Source organism: Osmerus mordax, chromosome 14 (assembly GCF_038355195.1).
Source record: "Osmerus mordax isolate fOsmMor3 chromosome 14, fOsmMor3.pri, whole genome shotgun sequence".
NCBI lineage: Eukaryota > Metazoa > Chordata > Actinopteri > Osmeriformes > Osmeridae > Osmerus > Osmerus mordax.
The window spans coordinates 6,121,822-6,144,477 of NC_090063.1; the positions used below are offsets into that span (position 1 = coordinate 6,121,822).

At 45.8% G+C, this 22,656-nt stretch overlaps 2 protein-coding genes across 9 annotated transcripts; both read right to left on the reverse strand.

Moving 5' to 3' along the window:
* Nucleotides 1–497: 497 nt before the first annotated feature.
* Nucleotides 498–13,221, reverse strand: lhx6a (LIM homeobox 6a). Of its 6 annotated transcripts, none has more exons than XR_010878210.1 (9): nucleotides 12,734–13,221; nucleotides 11,887–11,955; nucleotides 11,400–11,582; nucleotides 9,929–10,050; nucleotides 3,658–3,878; nucleotides 3,258–3,358; nucleotides 2,984–3,079; nucleotides 2,599–2,753; nucleotides 498–2,376 (listed from the first exon to the last, which is right to left on the reverse strand). XR_010878210.1 is itself a non-coding variant. In XM_067249895.1 (9 exons), the coding sequence occupies exons 1-9, from the start codon at nucleotides 12,809–12,811 to the stop codon at nucleotides 2,297–2,299; spliced, it is 1,122 nt and encodes a 373-aa protein (XP_067105996.1). In that variant the 5' UTR covers nucleotides 12,812–13,221; the 3' UTR covers nucleotides 498–2,296. The 6 variants fall into 6 exon arrangements, 4 of the variants coding, with proteins under 4 accessions (XP_067105996.1, XP_067105995.1, XP_067105997.1 ...); XR_010878209.1 differs by having other exon boundaries at nucleotides 2,599–2,773; nucleotides 2,905–3,079; XM_067249895.1 differs by having other exon boundaries at nucleotides 2,599–2,773; nucleotides 3,658–3,875.
* A 1,186-nt stretch (nucleotides 13,222–14,407) lies between these two features.
* rbm18 (RNA binding motif protein 18) lies at nucleotides 14,408–22,567 on the reverse strand. 3 transcript variants are annotated; one of them, XM_067249899.1, is made up of 7 exons: nucleotides 22,421–22,567; nucleotides 22,155–22,214; nucleotides 21,849–21,958; nucleotides 17,795–17,921; nucleotides 17,285–17,365; nucleotides 15,904–15,998; nucleotides 14,408–15,533 (listed from the first exon to the last, which is right to left on the reverse strand). In XM_067249899.1, exons 3-7 carry the CDS (start codon nucleotides 21,950–21,952, stop codon nucleotides 15,359–15,361), a joined length of 582 nt encoding a protein of 193 aa, XP_067106000.1. In that variant the 5' UTR covers nucleotides 21,953–21,958; nucleotides 22,155–22,214; nucleotides 22,421–22,567; the 3' UTR covers nucleotides 14,408–15,358. The 3 variants fall into 3 exon arrangements, with proteins under 3 accessions (XP_067106000.1, XP_067106001.1, XP_067105999.1); XM_067249900.1 differs by lacking the exon at nucleotides 22,155–22,214; XM_067249898.1 differs by having other exon boundaries at nucleotides 22,155–22,567.
* Nucleotides 22,568–22,656: the final 89 nt, after the last annotated feature.

The window sequence follows — 22,656 nt, forward strand, 5'->3', positions numbered from 1 at the left end:
GAATGTATTCATAAATCCACTGAGACAGGCTTGTGTGTTTGTTTGGGAAAGGGACCCCTCATCTTTAGAACTCCAGATCCTGTATGAGGATCAATCCCATGATGCTGTCTGACAGTGACTTCCTGTCTGCGATGGTGGTGGAATTAGTGCTGGAGTCATTACTGCACACGATGACCCGTGAAGAGCCTGCCGGCCTCACCATTGGCCTGTGATTGCTTCCTGCCCCACATCGGGTACACACACACTCACACATAGAGACACACACATGCTCTCACACACACACCAACAACTGCCTACACACACATTACTCTAACTCTTTCTCGTGCACATGCACACCACACAAATATTCAACTATTTGGAATTCCCAATAAATCTGTTATCTATAATTGCTCATTTGTATTTCTAGTGTGTCCCTCAACACCAAAACAGATTATTAGTGTCAAAAATGCATATTTCATATTTGTCCAAAAAAATGATATAACAAAAGTGCAAAGGTCACATTTTAAAGTGTATTTTATTGCATTGAGTACACAAAACATTTATGATGTACAGTCAATCAAATAAACTTTTGTTTTCCATGTTTACGTTTTTAATAAAACAATAAGACAATTTCAGAGAACAAAAAAGTGCTTACAGGCTATTGTCTCAGTAATAATAAATATAGGAACATGATGGAGGTCTGATCTCCTCTTGTAAACACAGGATCATAGTCCTCACTGGACAGCCAAGACACCACATACACACATACACACTCTGTCAGACTGGCCACACACACACACACACATCTATTTACATCCCCTGTCCGTTGTGTGTACCCCTTCCTCCCCTATAAGTGAAGCACACTGACTGGACAAGCTTACAGACAAAAAACACAAACTAAGATCATCCTGCACAGACCCAAATCATAAATTATCGACAATCCACCTGTTGTAAAAAATAAGCAAGGTTTTACATGTAAATATGACATGTAACTGTCTGCATTTCTCTTTCTGTAACTGAAGGAGGAAGATTGCTGATTTTCCATGTAGACACACACTTCCATCTTCCCTCCCTCGCTTTCTTGTTTAATTTCTTTCATTCTTCAATGTGTTCTTCTTAAGGAATCTACAAGCCTAGTTGTGTGATAATTCAGAAAGGGCTGAAGCATATTTAATTTACTGGCCACAATGATATCCATCATTAAAAAACTATGTGTGTTAATTTTGTGTTAATGTGTTAATTAACACAACATTTTTAAAAATAATTTTGTATAGCACGTTTCAGTGTTAAATGTTTATAGCACGTTTCAGTTTACAACTGTGCTATTAATGTGGGTACTACTTATGAAGGGTATTAATAAATTGCACAAAAAAATCTTTTGGATATATATTGTATAATTACAACAAAGTCCATTTGACGAGCAGAAATTCCACTAAAATCCATACAGAATTATTTGGACATTTCCAAAATGAAAAAAGTATTTTTAAATTACAAACTTAATTAAATTTGTACCTGCTGGCAATGTGCATGTTACATTAGCTTGCAGCTAGAAAATTAATTCACTATCCAATTAAAACGAACGTATTTTGATTTGATAATCCAGACCAATAATAAAAAAGGCACACAATCTATTCTTATTTAGTATTCAGTGATCGTAATGTTTTTGCTGTGAGCTCTGTGTGTTCTGTAGTCATATTCTTCATAATGGACATCCTATCAGAGTTGTGTTTTAAGTTCCTTCTGTGGTTTATATTTCATAGAGAGAAATGAGGCAGGGTCTTACCTCTGTGTCTACACACATGCTCCCAAAACACATCTCACATCTGCAGCCTCCTTCTCATCCTGTCCTCATCTCTGATTTGCAGACAAACTCACAGTTGTAATCCTGCTGGCTGGGCCCCATCTCCCTCCAAGGGAGATGATGGACCAGGGTGAGGACGGAGTAATAGAGTCCAACAGAGAGAGCTCCTGGTCTTGGTTAAGGTGTTCAGAGGCCAGGGCTGTCGGACGCCAAGGCGTCAGGCGTCCCTAAAGGGACAGGCATCCATGGCAGTCAGACTGGTTGCAGGTGAGATTCTCCTGTCCATAGAAAAGGCTTGTTGATACAGTATTTTTATCTCTCGTGGCCTGTCTCTTTCTCTTTTCCTTTTTGTCTCTCTCTCTCCATAGAGGTTAGGGTTCAGAAGTAGGGTGTGTCTCCTCTCCTTGTTAAGTCAGGTTTGCTCCCCGGTGGTGGGAGCAGAGGGGGCTGGAGAGGGGTTGCGTTAGGGGGAGGAGGTGTGTGTTGGAAGGTCGGAGGTCAGGGGTAGCGGCGCAGCTAGCGGCTCAGAGGAAGCTGGGGCATCGACATGGCCTGGTGAGGGAGACTCTGTGTGGTGAGCATGGAGAAGGGGTGGCCTGGAGAGACACAAACACACTCACTTAGACACAGTCTGACCACGTAAACACATATATTTCCTATTTTCAATGTTGTATTGGTCTCCTCCTCAAAAAAAAGCAAAGATTTCAAAGCATGTGACAAATTGAGTATACAGGCAAGAGATGGAGAGAGAGGTTGTGTGTGAGGGATCGAGAGCAGAGCGGTCTCTAGTGAAGGACAGAGAGAAAGAGAACACTCACTGTCTAAGTAACCGTGTAGGGCTACCATGCGGGCCCTCTCAGGACTGCCAAAGGGAGAGTAATGCAGGTCGTCTGGGAGGGAGGGAGGCATCCGGGACTGGGGGTGTCCCTGAGGGGGGCCGCTATGCTGGGGGGTATGCTTTTTGTGTCTTGCTCTGCAGTTTTGAAACCACACCTATAAAAGTGCAATGTTGCCATGTCGTCACGTTGCTATCTTTTCATTCATCCATAAGCAGAGAGAACAGCAGCACAGAGATCAATTGGACTTGCTCCATTTAACACGTTGTACACGGTTTCATTATTTACCTTCGACACCCATACAGTTCCACGTGAATTTGTATTGTATAGTAGAATGGCTAGAATTGTTAGCATGATGGCCGCTGACCTGTATGACCCTCCTGCTCAGCCCCGTCATGTCGGCCAGCTTCTGCAGTGTCTGGGCATCAGGGTTGTTGTCCTGGGCAAACTGGGCCTGCATGATCTGTAACGAGCGCAGGTGTCAAAGTTCCAGCTAGACAGGCAAGCGCACCAGGTGTGGCCTTCTCACATGCTTGATGTAGAATAGTCACAGTTATGTTGAACTGCGGGAATGTCATATCTCTAGTCATTCTACCTCCTGTCAAACACATAAACACACACACATACACACACACACACACCTGTAGCTGCTCTGCCGTGAAGGAGGTACGAGCCCTCTTGGCAGGTTTGGGCTGGCTGTCTTGTTCTGAAGGCACAGCCCCTTCCAGGGTGATCCCACTCCCTGCTCAACAGAGGACGAGGACAAGTAGGAGAAGGAGGAGAAGGAGGAGAAGGAGGAGGAGAGGGAGGAGAGGGAGGAGAAGGAGGAGAGGGATGAGAAGGATGAGAAGGATGAGAAGGAGGAGAAGGAGGAGAAAGACAAGTGAAAGAAAAGGGAAAGAGTGTCAGAGTGAATTAAAGTATGGCTGTCACTGACATCCTCCCATCGCCTCCTTTACAAAACCACAATCCAACAGCCAACTGGGGACCGATTCATTTCATCGTGCGTCGTCTCGGGGGACCGACGGCTGGTGGACTCACCGCTCTCTGCGGCTCGTTTGAGATTCTCCACCATGGTGTCATAGTGGATCCTGCAGAGCACCTTCTCTTCCACCAGGCCGAACTCTTCCCCCGTGGACAGCTGGCGTTTGCAGGAGAAGCAGGCAAAGCAGGCCAAGTGGTAGGCGTTGCCCCGGGCTCGGCGGACCCAGTCACTGGCATAAATCTGGCGTCCACAGCGAGCACACTTTGTACCAAACCTACTGTGAGAGAGAGAGAGAGAGAGAGAGAGAGAGAGAGAGAGAGAGAGAGAGAGAGAGAAGGGGGGGGGTGAAGGGAAAAGGACATAGAAAGAGAGACAGAGGGTAGAGAGGCAAGACGATATTGGAGAAAGAGAGGGAGGAGGGATGGGAAAGGGGGAAACAGGAGAAAAGGAAGTGATAAAAAGTTGAAGTTGGGGTTTGCTGTTTAAAATACAGAAAAGCCAACAACAGTCATCTAACATTTCAGCCAAACCTCACCAATGAATACACAAAGGATTTCAACTATCTCTGCAGAGTATACAATATAAGTACAACAGCCACATTACTACACTCTGCAAAAAGGTGTATGATGGAGGTTTAACGCTACCAGCTCTGAGAATATTTTGACTTTCCATTGAAGTGCTCAAACAACCTTGTAAATTTCGTAATGAATGAGCCAATCCTTTAAATGTTAAAACAATTCACGCCTTTTATACTGTGGAGGATGAAGCAGGTTCACTCCAGAGAGAGAGAGAGAGAGAAACCAGCGAGGAACTCAACATGTCCCGACCAGGAGTCAAGCCCCGCGTCTGCGAGGATGGAACTGAGGCTGCAGGCCGAGCTCTGAGCGCAAACAGACCTGCACCTGCCCCCTCCCCTGCTGATGCGTGAAGGCCTGACACACTCCCCTGTGGGGAGGAGTGGCTTCCACGCGCCACGAGAGAAGAAAAACTGACATCACTCTTTCCTCGCCTTCCGCTGGAACCGATAGCAACAGTGAGTCCAGTTGACAGCATAAACCCAAACCACCTGACTGCAGAGTGAGAGAGGGAGGGGTACAAGAGGGACAGATGGAGCAGGGAAGAGACAGAGAAGGCGGGGGGGGGGGGGAGAAAGAGAGAGAGCGATGCAGACAGGGAAAGAGGGCATTTGGAGAGAGAAATAGAGGGACAGAAATCGAGAGGGAGAGAGAGAGAGAGAGAGAGAGAGAGAGAGAGAGAGAGAGAGAGAGAGAGAGAGAGAGAGAGAGAAAAGAGGGGTCAAGAGAGAGAGGGAGAGGTATGGAGGTGTATTCTTTCCCTTGCTGCACTCGTGCACTTCTGTTCATTCAAGCTGAGCTCCCTTCAGCCTGTCCATACAGCACTGTTTAACACTAACTGGAGAGAGTGAATCGATTCCAAACCGTATCAGGTTCATGGAATGACTGGCATTACCCGTGAGGTATACTCACTTTAGCCAAAGTAAATGTTTTTAAAGTCATGAGTTAACATGAATAACATTTAACCAATTTTAGGTTTCACACCAATATCACGGACATTTAGAACTCAACACATAGCACATACACATACGATCAATGTGGCAGATTTTGTGGGTTATCTGTGATTCTCTGTGTCTGTCTGGATCCATACTTGCTTACTGTAATGGGACATATTATTTCCAAACAGCCATCAAAAAGCCATCATCATCATTATGTATGAACCGGTCACTGTCTGTCTGTCCCGGCTCAGACATGAGGGGTGACCCACTCAAGGTAGCAGGGGCCAGGGGCCAACATGGCAGTAGTAATGGGCTGCAGATGGGCCTGCTAGGCTGCCTGGAGGAGGAGGTCCTGGCTTGCTGCCTCCAAGAACCAGAGAGATCATATAAACACACTGTCACAAACAGCAGTGCACAGCCAAGAGATGAGGGGCGAAGGAGAAGGGGAGAAGGGGAAAGGAGAAGGGATGAGGGAATAGGGGGATGGGGGGGACTCATAATAGCAAAGTTAGTAGACTTTTTTGGCAGGCAATCCTCTCTTTCCCTCCTCCCTTTTTGTCTCCCCTCTGCCTCACTTTCTCTCCCTCGCTCTGTCTTTCTGTTTCTCTCATCCTCTTTCTTACTCCCCCAACCCACCCTCTCTTGCCCTCCCTCCCTCCCTCTTTCTCCCTCTCTCTTCCTCTCGCCATTCCCTTTCTCCCTTTTCCAGGATGACGCCATGGCTCGGCGCTCTCTTGTGCCTGGGTCCAGAGACACGGTCTGGGAGTCCGTAGGCTAGGACGTGACAGGCCAACGAGAGGCCATCCTGGCTGAGACCGACCTGCGCTCTCTGTAAACAAAACTCTCATGCTGTGCTATACAAACACACACAGTCTCACACACACATACACACACACACAATACATACATGATTCCAGCTGCGATCTACATTTTACACCCTAAATCATGAAGGTCGGATAAGAGAACATTTATATTGTTTTACAGCTTGTTTTTTAGGAAAGACCTCGGTTTCAACAACTCCACTGTTTAAGCAAAGGAGAAAGGATTTATCATGAAATGAGCAGTCATATAGATCTTCCTCTAGTATTGTACTGTTTGTCAGACAGTATGTCTCACTGTTGAACTGGCAAATATAATATGTAAGTTTGCTGTCCTCTGGGGTTAAGAGAGAAACGTTGTGGAACGTAGACCTAATCTAGCATGACAGCCTGTCATCCCAGTGCTCTCTGACAGAACACAGACAAGAGACAGAGCATCCTTTTTTTGCTACAAGTATTTTGTATGTCATTATTTCGTCTGTATCTTTGTACCGAAAACCTGCTGTTTGTTTTGGGTTCATGTCAATCACACTAGCCCCTATTATCCACTTCCCAACATGTATTTCTCCAGCGCTCTCCTCCCCTGTCTGGCTCACCTGCTGCTTAACAGAGGAGCGGTAAGAGGAACATGTTTTAGGGATTCATGTTGAGATGGTGTGAGATTATATTAATCTCGGATAGATCTGACCCGAGAGAGCTGGATTTTAGATTGTGGTTTGTGTGAAGGATGGGGAGGGACGCCCCTCTCTTCTTTCTCAGTCCATACCATCTTCTCACCTCTCCTTCTTCTGCATCATTCTTCCCTTTCCGCCTTTTTTTAATCCATCCCGTTTCAGGATAAGGTTCCAACCTTATCTTTGCCTTTATCTCGGTCCCTCTCTCTCTCCCTCTCTCTCTTTCTCTCTCCCTCTCTAGGTCTGGTTCCACTCACACATGGCAAGTCACACTCGTCTCAGTTGCCACGGAGACCTCATCAGGGCCTGCCTGGCGGGCTGTTTGGTTGATGAGGAGGGTTGGATACCCTTACCCTTGCTCGCTCTGACACATACACACACATACACACACACACACACACACCCACATATACACGTACACACACGCACCATGTATGGACGTAGGTCCACTCAGGTTACCGTGTCAGCATCCCAGGGTAGCCCTGATTAGCGGGTCTTTGTAACTTCCTGTGTGGGCTGTGGCTCAGGGCATGCAGGGGGCCTGACATGTGGGGGCTGACAGGGTTTAGGTACATCGTCTACTCTGTCCTGGGTCTCAACCCCCCCATCACCCCCCCCCCCCCCCCACACACACACACACACACACACACAACCCCCCCACACACAGAGTAAACCCACTCTGATTTCCTGCTATTATGCCCCATTAAGGCAGCTGTCAGTCCCAGTCAGATGAGAGACTGGCAAGATGAGGAGGGGGTTCTACCAAAAGAGGGTTCTACCAGAGGAAAGAGTACAAGGTTCTTTATTAGGCAGTTCTACCAGAGATGTTTCCACCTACCAGAGGAAGACATTCTATCAATGGTGGAAGATCTACCAGAAAAGAGAGTTCTCTGCTAATAGTTCTACCACTCGCATCATCTGAAATCCACTGTAGGCTATTTAAAGGAGATGAGCTTTGCAGAATCGGACTTGACAATCTGAACCAGAACAACAGGAGGGCTTAGCTACCAACGCTACTTATTTCCACCCGAGTATGAATATGGCTCTGAATCATGCAAATTCTTCTGTTTCAAAGACTTATAATTACCCCTCCCACTAGAGGGAATAAAGATATTTGGGGTTTGAGGGTAAATTAGAGGACTGTGCTTGAACTGCAACGGGTCACGTACAGCAGTATTATTGCGTGGCAGAGTACACACAGAGACCTCCATCTCATGGAAGAAACGAGGGTAATGACTGACAGCTGGACAGGGGTAAATAAACAGAGAGTCTTTGGGTGCAGAGAGGCGGCTCTCACATCAGCAGGTTTCCCAGGGTGCACCAGAGCATAGAACCAGGGCATAGAACCTGACAACCAAAGTGCCAGTGTCTGTTAAAACGCCAGGGTTACTGAACACATAAGATCCTTGTGTGTGCGTGTGTGCATGCGTGCGTGTGTGTGTGTGCAGGTGAATGATTGACTGAGTGAGAGGTGAAAGTATGGAATTTGACAAGAAACACTTCCATTACAACACCCTGACCAGCCACTGGCCCATGTGCTATAGGGCTCTACAGGCCTGGGGCCAACTGCTAGAGATTATAAACCTCAGACCGGTGGCTGGGAATTAGGTTGCAATCCCTCAAACACCAGTGAAACCTATGCCCCTGCATTAGACGGTGATGGTTTTTTTTTCAGAATGATGAGAAGAGTTCACCCTCTCACCACTCTGTCCTTCCTTCTTCATCTCTACAGCCTATCTGCCTGTCTCTTGGTTGGTTGGCCAGTTAGTCTTCCTGCCTACCTGCCTGTAACCCTGCCAGCCTGCCTGTAACCCTGCTTACCTGCCTGCCTGCCTGCCTGCCTGTGTTTCTGCCCGCCTGCCTGTTTACCTGAATCCTTCCTTCCTGCCTGCCTGCCTGTCTGAATATCTGTCTGTCAATCTGTCTCTTTTTTTGTCTGTGAGTCTGTTTGGCCCACAATCCCCCTGGCTACCTGCCCATCTGTACGTACAAGGAACATGCTTAAAGTAGGAAAATACATGAGTAAAACTAGAACAGTCAACAGGAGTATACTTAGCAAGAAAGAAAATAGGACCAGTTAATCAATACTCATCCTAATGTCACCATAAAATCACAGAAGACAGAACAATCCAACATTGAGCCATGAAATCTTTATTGTCTGAAACATTGACAAACTCTCTAGGACTATTTTTATAAATACTGCTGCTGTTTTTAAATTACCTTTCCTGTCAGAGTCACTTGGAATTGTATTGTATGAGGTTATTTCGTAATATGTATTGGGATTAATGATGAAAAGGGCTATGTATTTCATATTTTGACCAGTCTATGAATATTGGTACTGGTGACCATTAATTAGCTTGCATTTTTGACAGCCTGTCTTTGATGTCAACAGATTAACAGATTTTATGAGGAAATTGTTACCTGTGAAATTCTCACAGGTAACACATAATCCAACGAGGTCTATTTGGAGCTCTTGAGTTTGAGCTGTTAACTGCCTGCAAGCCCAGGCATGAGTGTTGATTTAACGGTTTCAATAGTTTCTCTTTGGCAACCACGTGCTCGTGTGTGGAGGCCGGCTTTGACTGATCATTCGCTTGAAGCATCACTTCAGATTATTTGCCAAACACATAGAACAAACCTTTCCGCGCAGCGCTACTAAAACACAGAATCGAGTTAAAAGAGAGCGCAGTCACTTCACATTGACTGGGATGAAACGGAGGACGAGACTGAGACTTGGCCGATTGAGAGGGTGTATTTGAGACGGTTGAGTGCTCTGCAATCAGAGTCCTACAGCCTGTAGTCTACCCTTGTAAAGGAAAAGGTATCTGATTCAACTCACTGCACACTGACTGTTAGCGATGCAGCTCTAATTTCTGGTAGGCTGTATAAAATAGACTACCGTTTATTACCGTGTAACTTATCAAATAGAGCCGTTTATTAGGCTACACTTTAAATATTATATAGGCTACGAACGCTTTAAGATGAACCCGTTTAATAAGATCCATTAAAGCATATTCGGCCATCACCCTTTCGGTGAATGGGTTTCCTCCTTCCAAAAATACTACGCCTATGGTTTCTTTCCTGTTGCACACAAGATAGTCAGAGCCATAACAATGAATAAATCCAATTTTAACGGAAGACCCTGGACACCACTATTTTGTTACAGACTTTGAAAACGCAAAGTATCATTAGGGGAATGAGATAGGCCTAACCCGCAAGTTAACCACGCACACACACACACACACACAATAACATATGCATGTTTTCGTTTGGCAGCAACCCTGAGTGATATTTTGAAAACAAAGTAAAAAACTTACCCTACCTGAAATAATCCATTTTACAGAAGATCTCTTTGTTTTTGATGTAGCAGCTGTTATGCTGCCGCAACGACGTCCTGCACACAGAACACTCCAGACACCGCAAATGCCAGATCAAATTATTCACCTGCAAAACACCGCCAGTTCTGTCAAGTATTTTGGAAACAAAACACTAATAATAAATAATAATAAGCATCATCATCAACATCATAATGTTTATAACAATTATAAGAGGATAAGGCCTAATTTATAGGCTTTTTTATAGGCTATGTTTAACAAGATACAAACATTTATAGGTACTGTTGTCAATTTAACTATAATATGAACATATTTTTGTCATTAAACAAATCCACATTTAATTTTGTAAGTCTCCTGTTCTAGCAATATTTAAACCAGTTGGTCCAAGACATTGGCATGGACATTTGAGTAAAATTATTATATGCTTTAATATTAGCCTTCTGTTAGCCTACATTTTCATGCACAATTCTAATTCCGATTGAGTTTAATATATGCCTTTAATTTGACAACGGTTGGAAACTATGTTTATCTTTGGAAATAGAACACCATAAAGAGAACATATTTAGGCCCTACGTGGTTTATTTATCCTACATCACATTTACATTTATCCTATTAATTTAGCAGACGCTTACAGCTTCATGTGAAATTGCAGAGAAGGTCTTAAATATTTTTTTACATCATAATTAACAAATTAACATAATTTGTTCTAATATATTTTATAGAAAAACTGGTTTCTTTATATGCTATCTAAATTAAATATATTGTAGCCTAGGCTATATTCACGATGACGAAAAGTTTCCATCGTGAAAGGGCAGGTTATGTCAATAAAAACAACAGTTTATCATTAGAGGTTGATTTATCAAACTAACAACATTCAAGTTTAAGTACGCAGAATTTAGGGTTAGGCCTATTTGATATTTTCGTATAAGTATTAGCCGCACATATGCCCCTGTCAACATAAAAGGAATGGAAGAAGCTATCAGCCTCCTCGCGCCTGAAAGACGCTCTTCCTGCCAAACACACCCAGATGTGACTGAGCAGTGTGTTTTGCTTGGAAGCACGCGACTGCATGTAGGCTTGGGCGTAGTTCTTGAAGTTGAAAGACAGTACAACAGTCAAAGACCCGGGAACTGCGGATCCTTGTTTACAGCATGCTTCTAGACCTTTCTCCTGTCGTGGTGATGTGAATGGGGGGACTAGCCATGCGAGAGAATTTTAAACGTAGCCTATATTTCAAAATATTAGGCAAAATATTGAGAAGGCTATTTAAAGGCCTATATATAGGCCTATTAAATTGTGATGGTCTAATTGAACACATTTAGAAATTAAACAACATATTAAATGTTAAACGTAAAGCTTAATATTTAATATAGCCTTAATTTTCCACAATTCTATATAGGGTACAGCCTAGATGTGTGGAGGCAACAGCCTGTTTCATTAACTCACGCGCACACCCACCTTGAGAAGATATCTGTCCAGTATCTCCAAACCGCAGCTTGCGCACACGTTCTTCCCAGTGGAAGGCACGGACGAAACGGTGGACGTGGGTGAGCAGATGGACGGGGTTGACGGGGGGCTTGGTGAGGAGCGCGTGTCCTCCCTTTCCATTATGGATCGGTGGGATTCTCCGTCGGAGTGAGACTTGCACAAGAGACAACAAAATAGTGTATAGAATAACTTGTTCATAGTCAAAACATCATAAATATAATTAACGTGTATTGTATGTTTGCTTTCAAGACAGATCAAATTAATGAAAATTCTATTATCGATATTAAAATTTTGACAAAGTTATCCTGCATTCTGTGTGGCCAAATATGACAGGTTTTGGGGATAGAGGATGTCAAAGAAATCCTCGACCATTCTCTCAAGCCAATGCCGGTTGATAATACATGTTCATTTAATACCAAAAACACAGGCCATCATACTCAGGACATAACTGACTCACCATTAGTTCGTGCTCGGTGTCCACACAGCGCGAAGCACCCGGTGTGTTCTGAGAATCGGGTAAAATCACCTACAAGACAAGATTCAGCGGCAAGTCTTCGTCAGCTCTCGGCGTGCCATCTCCAGATAAACCCGTCAGACATAGCAGTGTGCCAGCTATATAAAGCAGTCAAACAATAAATCCAGATTCTAACTGTGTATTTGGGTACCCTGCGACAAAAGATTCACGTTTTAATGAAGCTATTTCAATTTGGATTGATTTTTCTCTGCACTTAACCCATGCCTCTTAAAGTAATCGTATTTTCCTCGCAATCCGAGGGACTGGAATGAAAAAACTACCTGCAATTACAAATAGCTTGAAATGCTCTCTATAAGAGGGACCCGGAGTGTCAATTTCAACTGTCAATCAGAAAAGGCAACGGGCCACCCAAAGAATTGCAAATTTGATTTTTAATGGCAGTAATTAAAATCTAATTCTTCTCGGGCAAATTGGCTTGTGAAGAGGGTGGACTGCAAATCACACTATTCAGCGTAAGCGACTCTCCACGACGCGCAGCTGATCTTTGTACACAGCCAGTGATTCTTATGACATCACTTCAAGACAGAAAAAAACAGTTGTAGATAAGAAAGTAAAGGGGTGACAATAGGCAGTGTTTTAACAAAAGACTAAGATGTAGACACACAATGAACGAACAACAGGCCTCAATGTAGTAACAGTCTTGTCACAAAATTGTTTTGTGCACAATGTCTTTAAGAATACAACTGACATAAACTTAAGGCTGTGCTTCTAAAAGCTTGATTTAACATTAACCTGGTTTAGGAAGCTATAGTCGTTTTCACAACAATACCTGTTTTGGGGGAATTCCTTCGGATAGAAACTGGTTCCCCTCTGACAGAGGGACCAGAATCTCATTTTTCCAATACATGAAACCACTGGAATATCAGCACGGTCGATTCCAAACTCGACTGTTGATTTCTGATATAACTTTCATGCACACACAGAAACGATGATAAGAGTCAATTGTATTTCCTCCGTACCATGGATTTTCAGTGTTTTACGCACGGCTCGACTTGAACCCCAAAGCGCTTTTCTCCTTTTGCACAAAACTGCCTCCCAGCTCACACGGAATTACTGGGATTACAAATTGTAGACGACGAGGCTTGCGTTGCAACCAATTTAGTGCTTCTCAGAACGCCGTATTTAGAACAGTGTAAGTCTGCCTTCCAAATTTTTTCTCTCTCTTTCGGGTTGGAATTGGTGCCTACAGGAAGTAGGCTAGCTGCATGGAATTGAAGGGTTAGCAGGCATGCTCCAAGACACCGTCTCTCTACTCGTCTCGAGTGAAAGTTAAGTTGTGCGCCCCTGGCCTGAAGTGGGAGGGTGGAAACTCAGAGGGTGAGAAGGGTGGCCCTCCAGTAACGGACTCTCAACTTTTTGAGAGCACATGATGGCTTTTCTTTTCGCACTGATCGACAAATCAGTTCTGTATACTAGGCTGATCACATTTGTAGGAAGTAAACAAGTCGTAGGCTACTTAGCTTCACTCGTGTAGAAAAATAAAGGCGTAAAAAGGCCAATAAGATAGTTTATGTACGATTTTCAAACAGGTTCAAAGATACTCTTAAGATTTGCATTTGTCTTGTGACATGTAGCAATATACAATTTACAAATAAACTATAGTCCAAGGATGATCTTTTATGTAAAGTCAGTACATTTGTTTTCCCTATAGGCTGCATGGTCTTGATGGTCAACGGGGTTATTTCTGGGAACAATTGAATAATTTCTGGGAATATTGAAGAGATCAAACTTACATGTGAATTGGGCTGCCCTGCACAATAAACAAATCTGTTCCTAATTGCCAATGACCAAAGTAATATTATTGTTTACATCAATAGCCTTTCGACCCTAAACAATGTTGTTTAAATCAATTGACTATCGATGTAATAATATGAAATATACGGTAAGACCTGGGAAACGTTCAAGACTAATAAATACACCTTGTCACCACGTCTTTCGGCATTGGTGATCGAACCACTTACATAAAAAATAAATGTTAAAAAGCAGTCACAACTTTATAGTTTCCACGATATATTCATAAAAAAGTAATCTTACGCCAGGCTGTAACATGGTCTTGTTCATGTCCGTACGCGCATTTGGGAGGGCGAGGGGGGACATGAGACGAAGCTGGTAACCAACAAGTGATGAAATCACACGCATCTAGATGCTCAGGACTATGTGGACACGTTTTTATCACGGAACCATCACTGATGGTGGATGGCTTTATGCATCAACCGCCAATATAATGGTAGAAATACAGTTCACAGGATTTCCGACAGTTGTGGCATATTCTAAATAAGGCTTTATCATTTTATGCACGGTGGTTAATCGTGATCCTTTCAATTACTTTTGACCCAAATAGAACACTTCATGGCAGATTGTTTTAATCCAACATTTTCAATGAAAAATCATTGAGCGTGTTGGATGCAATTATTGTAAAATAAAATATAAACGAAATATTTTTTCATATGGTTTTAATAACATTTTTTATGTAGGAATTTGTAAAACACAAAAATGTACTGGATGTCACGCAATGATCTAATAGGCTACTGTTTAGCAGACTGTCCATCCTAATTTAAACCTATCATAAATAAACATCTGTGTTTGAAAATGTATTGACTACTCTGATAGAAAACTAATATTCAGATAAAAAAAAAGAAAAAACAAAACGATTCATGGTAGCCATGGCAGTATGAGGTCTCCTCAGACCACGATGGTTATGGTGCACACACTTTCTTTCTTTCTCTCACTCAGTCGCTCACTCACGCACGCACGCACACACGCACACACGCACACAACCACCAGTGGTCATTAAGCCAGACTGCTGTCCAGTTGTCCAGTAAACCACCAGCCTCTCCAGGCTGCTGACGTTATTCCGATCATGCTCAGAACAATATACAATATATATGTAAACAAACAAAACAACTAGGATACATGGAACTGAGACTGACCAAAAATACTAGTAAGGATTGCAGAGAGACAAAGTACACACGACATAGAACAGCCATTAAAAGAGTTTAGCTGAAGTTGTATAAAAGTGGATAACCAAAACACATCCTCTTTGCTGCTCATCAGCACACACCCTCTCTTTCTAGCTGACACACAGGAGAGAAGACCGACAGCAAGAGGCTTCTCAGGTTGCAGGGGGTTCTCTAATGGGTTCTCCTGTAGAGGATTCTGTTCTCTAAAGGGTTCTGTCGAGACCCACACCAGAGAGAGTGAGAAAGGACTGGGGGTGAGGAGGGGGGGGCGGCTTTAAAGGCTAAGACTCACAAATGGGGAAGAGGTAAGCGCTCAGGACCAGGGGCTGGGACCACAGGCTAGGGGGGCTAGGGGCGATTAGCTCGGGCGCTGAGGGCCAGTGTGAGACGTTCTTGGCTAGACAGAGGGCTGGTCTCAAGGGGTCTCCGGGGGGTCATCTCCTGAACTTGCGGAAGGGGCGGGTGTAGGGCTTGTTGCGGTGCTGCTGGTACTTCTTGTCCTGCGGAGGCTTGTTGTACATGTAGGCCGAGGGCCCGGCGTACTCCTCGTCGGGGTTGTCCTCCATCATCTGCAGCTTGGCCTCGATCGCACGGATCTTAGCACTCGTGCTGAGGGAGGACGAGAGAGAGACACAGGGAGGGAGTGAGTGAGGCCGGGGGGAGGGAGGGAGACAAAGAGACCAAGAGGGAAAGACGGTGAGCGAGGGAGAGAGAGTTCAGAGAAAGCAAGTGGTGGGGATGAAGTGCTAAACTGAGTGAGTGAGGAAGAGGCTTGTTTAGGAGGAAACGGAGGGAGAGAGAGAGGGAGGGGGGGAGGGTGGTGTGAGCAAGAGAAAAAGAGAGAGTTAGAGCTGGAGGAGAGAAAAAGGAAGCATTGTGTTCAATCTTTCAGCTCTTCCTCTAGCGTTTTTGAAGTGTACTGCCAAGTGGACAGAGTAAGACAGATGGCCAGCATGCATGCAGCCTGACAGGCACAGACCTGAGGCCAGTGGTGGGCATCGCAGGGTCGTCAGAGCTGCAGGACGGCTCCAGACTGGCAGGGGTGCTCTTGTCCCCTCGGAAACCCTCAAACCTCTGCAGGGATGGAGGGAAACAGAGGGATGGGAGAGGGGGGGGCGACAAAGGCAGACAGAGTGATGGAATAAGACAGAGAAACAGAAGCAGTGATAAGGGGAGACAGAGACAGTGATGGAGACAGAGGCAGTGATGGAGACAGAGGCAGTGATGGAGACAGAGGCAGTGATGGAGACAGAGGCAGTGATGGAGACAGAGGCAGTGATGGAGACAGAGGTAGTGATGGAGACAGAGGTAGTGATGGTGACAGAGGTAGTGATGTAGACAGAGGCAGTGATGGAGACAGAGGCAGTGATGGAGACAGAGGTAGTGATGGTGACAGAGGCAGTGATGGAGAAAGAGGTATTGATGGAGACAGAGGTAGTGATGGAGAAAGAGGTAGTGATGGAGACAGAGGTAGTAAAGAACATGAAGAACATGAAGAAAATGTACCGGTCAATGCATCGTAAGGCCAGTCAACATAATAAGATAGAGAGCTGTTTTACAGAGAATGAACTGCAGCCTCCTCCCACACAGAAACCATTTAACCAGCTCTGAACCAATCAGTGATCAGCATCCTTAGCTTACAGTCCCACCATGGACAGATCAATGGTCAGGAGGTAGAAGGGCCATGATTGGTCAAATCCTCGCCCTGAGGCATTATGGGAGAAGCCGAACAGCACAGCAATAGCCTGCGTGTTCATTCCTCTCAAAACCTCCCTTCTCAACCTCCACCCTCCAACCTCCACCACACCAGCCGCGCCCTGACCACCTGGGGAGAGAAGAAGAAGGAGGAGGTCAATAAAAATGATATATATTGGTTTTGCTGAGGGGATCCGAGGTTAAGAAGAAAGGGTTTTGTAAACATTGGCATAAAAAAATAAGAACAGGACTATGAGGCAGGCTAAGAAGCAGGAAGAGGACACACACATGGTGGAGGGGGGGGGGGGGTTTGGCTGGAAGAAGTGTTGTTGTCTAAGAGGCGGCACAGTTAACCTTGACCTGCCGCTGCTGTCCCTTTCCCCTTCTGGGCGGGGGAGGGGGGGTTGAGGAGGGGGACAGGGGCGTGATACGGCCCCATACAGGATATCCCTACTCCACAGGCCAGCTGCCCATTGTTAGGAGACAGGCAGGGCTACTGCAGTGGGACTAGCTACTGTTATTACTGCCCGGAGTCTGGGAAGACACAGCACCTCTTCTGGTTGGGGGGGGCTCGACCTAGCATCGGGAGGCCACATACCAGCACGTACGTGTGTGTGTGTGTGTTACAGGTAGGTAGGATAAAGCTCTGTGACACTCACCTTTACCTGTGTGTGTGCCCAGCGTACCACCAGCTTCTTGGACAGGGCCAGCTTCCCATTCAGACACTGGATGGCCCGCTCAGCCTCCTACGCGCACAGCCACCAGAATTATGAATCACTTTTAATAGCACAGGCAGTCAATATATCCTTATTCCTTACAATGGCCTGATAACAGAGACAATCGTAGCTGATGATGGATCACACACACACAGACACTCCCTGGTGTGTGTGTGTGTGTGTGTCTCATGGACACACAGTTCCTCTCAATAACACCCCAGGGACAGCATCCTGTCCCACTTGACACACTGGCAGTTGAAAGAGATCCTTATCATAAGGGGTTCTGAGCCTTATCTGTTACTAGTCAATGAGGACACACACACACACAAGCCTGTAAGCCAGAAAGTCTCAACAACCTCTAGATAACAATGCATGGTTTTATCTTTCTTGTTCCAACGTGGGTCTAGCTTTGGAAAAACTGGAAAAAAGGGATGCTCAGTGTGTGTGTGTGTGGCGTACCTCTTTGGTGTGAAAGTTGACAAAGCAGTAGCCCCGAGGTTGGCCCTCCATAGGACCTGCCTTGTGGAACAGGAAGTCAAACTGCTTCACCTTCCCAAACCTCTCCAGCAGCTTTACCAGGTGGTACCTACACACAAGCACAGGGAAGAGGAGTCCATTCAGATCAGCACAGGCTCTATGCATGAAGCCGATGGGAAGGTCAAGGATCTCAACAGGAGAATCACACAACACCCCAGCAAAGGCTATCATAATGAACCACAAGGCTAACATAATTGAGAACAATATCTCCACTTTTCACCCTAATGCTACTGGATGGTTCTTAGGGTCTAGACCAGGGTTACGGTCTAGAATGGAACTAGTGCAGACCAGGGTTAGGGGCTACAGTTGGACTAGTCTATTTATTTATTTAGTCATTTAGCAGACGCCCTTATCCAGAGCAAGTCTAGACCTTACCCTAGACCTTAGTGTAGACCCAAGGTTAGGGTCTAGAGTGGGTTGTGTGTCACCCAGTGTGTCAGAGGAGACCTGGTTAGTAGACAGCTCTCCTCACACCTCGTCCTCTGCAGTAAATCTCTCATTAAGACAATACAGAGGATACAGAAGCAGCCGACCACAATGAGGAAGTAAAACAAGAGGAAGCAGGCTGAGATCTCCCTCAGGAGCCCCGTGCAGCACACACACACACCACCAACACACACACACACACCACCCACCCACACACACACTCCGTTGCTTTGGCTGCTCGGCCGCTGGTTGCCGTGGGAAACGAATTGTGTGAGAGAGGTGGTGTCCGTGGTAACCGACGGAGGGTTCATTGTCACCTCCGCCTCCAGGAAGTATAAATATTATTAATTACTGTACACTGGTCGTTCTGGGGTGAGGGGTGAGAAACGTACTGGAGGTATTCATGACATGAGTGAGTGTGAGCGTGTGTGAGCATGTGTGTGTGAGCATGTGTGTGTGTGTGTGTGTGAAGCAAGCTGGGTAGAAGGGGAGCCGTCTGAACAAGAAGCTGTCGTTTTCATGCGTCTATGTCGACAACATTCACAGCCAGCCGTGCATGCAGGGTGTGCGTGTGTGTGTGCGCGAATGTTGCGAATGTGTTTACGCAGAAGAGCAGACTGACTCCCTCTGATGTCCGAGCCAAACACCACACATAGAATGTCAGTACATGGCATTGCACGCACACCGTCGCACGCACGCCATTACCTCATCCCATCACCTCACGTGAGCGCTACCTAAACACCTGTGACATGACGAGCAGGGCCCTGGAACCCACACCGCGCCAAACTTGTGAAACTCATTTAGGGATGGGTGTCAAAACCCTGATAACCATCACATATGCTACAAGAATGGAATTCATCATCTCCTCCCTGTGTGCATCCAAGGAGAAGTTTTATTTATGCCAAACCAAGTCACACAGGTCATATTGACGGGAAATTACTAATACTGACGTACGACTATATTAGTGTATTTGTAAAAATACCTACTTCATAGAATCTGATTTTGATGTGAGAAGATGTACCTTGTTCCTTCACAGCACTAACACAAACATGGCAGTTTATTTTAATGGTGGCTATAATGTTTCGAGAACTGTACTTCAAATGAATTCAGTTGTGCAAGAAAATGTTTGTGCAGTAACACAAGATGCAGGGAGTAACGAGCAGGACTGCTCAGGACTGCTCGTGTGTTTTTTGCGCCCAGTCACACAGTGTCACTATTTCACACGCAACATTTTTCCTCTTCAGAATGTGCATCCGCATGTTCTACAGCTGTCGTGGGAATGTGCGCAGTCTCACGGCAAGTTCTGTTTTCACATGCCGTCTTGTGCGTAGAAGGTTGCGCATGCCTGTTTCTTTGTGTGTATGCACACACTTTATAAATGAGGCTCCTGGTCACCAAAGCTCAACCTGTGGTCTTCAACAATCGTAAATCATAATAATATTCATAATAAGCCTGTCACAAGAAACGGTTTGCTTTCTTGCTAATTGAAAACACGGTGCTAGTTGGAGTCGTCTCCTTTTGTTCTGGTCCACCAGCCTGGGAATAGCCTTGTCCAAGACTTCCAGAGATGTTTGGCTTTTATTGTTTTGTCCCAACAGTTATTTTTAATCCTAGAGAGCAGGGAGTCCAGAGAGTTCTGCGGTAGTGGGGAGGGGGGGCTGCGGGTGTCCGGGGGGGGGGGGGGGGGGGGGGGGGGTCAGGGAGGGGGGGGGGTGTTAATGTCTTCCCCCCCAAGAGTCCCTGGGGCTCTGGCCCAGGGAGAGTTTCTCACTTTCCCAGACCCTCCCTCAGCACTCCCTCCCCAGGCAAGAACAGGGGGTCTTCCTGCACTGGTAGAGATTGAGGAGTTGATAGTGTGTGTGTGTGTGTGTGTGTGGGGGGGGGGGGGGGTACAGTACCACAATGCATCTCTCCAGGGAGTTGTTAAACCTGGGTGGGTGAGCCAGAGTTGTTTTCCAGTGTACAGAGTGCTCAGAGAGGCTGGAGCGTATCTGAGCCTACTCAGGAGGCTCTCTTTTATAGGGTTAGGAGAATGGGAGAGGGCAGGATGGAGGGGGGGGGAGAGAGAACGAGAGAGACAGAGAGAGAGAGAGAGAACGAGAGAGAGAGATCTAGTTTAGACACCATCTGGTGGAAGTAGGATATTTTCCAGGATCCAGAGTCCTGTCACTGGCGAAGGCCTTGGGGGCATCTTCCAGCTGCCCTTCCCAGAGGACGGGGTGATCGATGGCTACTGCTGCGACCCCCCCTCTCTCTTCTTCTCTCTCTCTCTATACTTCACCCCCCCCCCCTCATCGTCCCTAACCCAGCCCCCTATGTATCTCCTCCTCTACCCACAATCCATCACTTTGGCAGAGAATCCACATTAACCACCAAATTAGAAATGACAGCTTAGTTTCTCCATTACTGAATTCTCCTTAAACAAAAGGCTGTAGGCTAGTCTGTAGGTGTGCCAACACTTACCAAACACAAAACTCACTTTTTTTCTTTTCCACTGACCACCACCCCCCCCCCCCCCCCCACCACACACACTCTCTCCATCTAAAGCAATTACTCTCTCTCTCTCTCTCTCTCTCTCTCTCACACACACACTCTCCCCACATTACGTTGAGAGCGAGGGCTCTACACGGCAACAGGGCTGCCCTGACCGGCTACAACAAACACTCCCTACGAGCCAGCTAATTAATCTCCCCACCACCAGCCTGTAGGCATGGCTGTTGTTCTCACTCAACCAGGTTATTTAAAGGAAAACAGAGCGGGAGAGGGGAAGGAAACGCCTGTCTAGACGCCCGGCCAGGGTAGACCATACATTCTCCAGGAGCCCCCGCGGGCCAATCTATGCATGTGCCTCCCCCCCCCCCCCTCTCCTCCTCCATCCCTCCCTCCCTCCCCTCCCCCCAGCCCGCCCCAGATACAGGCTGACAGAGAGCAGGTAAACAGACCAGGTGAGTGAGGGATGAGGGCCGCCCCTCGGCAGAGCAGGTCTCCATGCCTCACTGCCTCTCTTTCACACGCCCGGCCTCGCCTGCTCATTCTCCAGCTCGCGCAGACGCCGCGGCTAATCAATCACCAGGGAAACCAGCAGCAGAAGCTGGATCTGGAACAGAGTTTGCAGATCGCACTTCACCCCTCAGAGCTGCGAGGCTGCTTTCTCACTCAAAGGCACCTCCCCATTGGTCTCAGATACTGGTCTACACATAACCAACTTTCATTACCGGAGTCAAAAAAGGCTGTATTATCCAGATGAGCAACAGCATACCTTGACACATAGATACAATGGGTCCAGTATATTTACTGCCATGTTAATATAGGGAGATGTGGTCTACAGGGAGGATAACAATTGCTGGGAAAAACCGTTTAAAACCATGTTGTTACTTACAGCAAGACCAGCCCAGCAAATGCACAACCATTACCTTTCCCTCTTGACTGTATAGTTATCGGTAACCTTTACACATAAGGCCTAATTGGCTGCAATGATTCGTATAGTCAGGTGAACCCCAGCCTCTTAGTTGAGCAGAGAGATGGTGGACCGGGAGAGACATTCACTCACTCAGTGATCTTAGGGTCGATGTTACCGATCCACAGGCGGTTGCCCTCGTGAGCCACGCTCTCCGATAAGATGGAGGCATTCTCCACTGTATCCGCTGCCGACATGGATGTCTGTGACGAGAAAAAAGGACGTGTACAATTTATTAGACGATCATTCATATTTTAAAGGCAATATCCTTATTAGGTAACGGATTTAACACAGCTGACGTATTACCTATGTATATAGCTAGATTACATTAGGCCTATATCTTATTCTGTAAATCTAGTTTGCTAGCTAGACAAGCTTTAACAATGTATCCATACTTACAACCGAGGTCTGTGTAGTCACGATGAGTTTGCTGTAGTAAGCTACTGTTTACAGTCCACACTGTCTAAACAATCGGGTAGCATTCAAAATAGAGCTATTGTAAGTTATCTAGGTGTTCCATTTTGTATCGATAATTATATAGCGGCAAATTGAGTAAAAAATATGCTTGTTTTTAACTTATTGATGACTGTACTACCATACATTGGTTCAACCAGCTAGCTCTAACGCAAATAGCGTTCGTTTAGCAAGCTATGCTTTGAGTTTACCTGCTCTTTTGAAACGACTGGTTGAAGAATTGTTCAGCTATACCGTGAAAGTTATCAAGCTTCTGTGGATGCCCGTTAATGTTCTTAATATATGATCATTTCGATCTTATTTAAAGTTAGCTTTAATGAGCTAGCTAGCTCCAAACGAATAGCATCAACAAAGGCGCAGTGTAATGAGGTACTACACACGATCAAGTGGTGGACGCTCGTTTCTTTTTTAAGGTCCGCCCGGTACG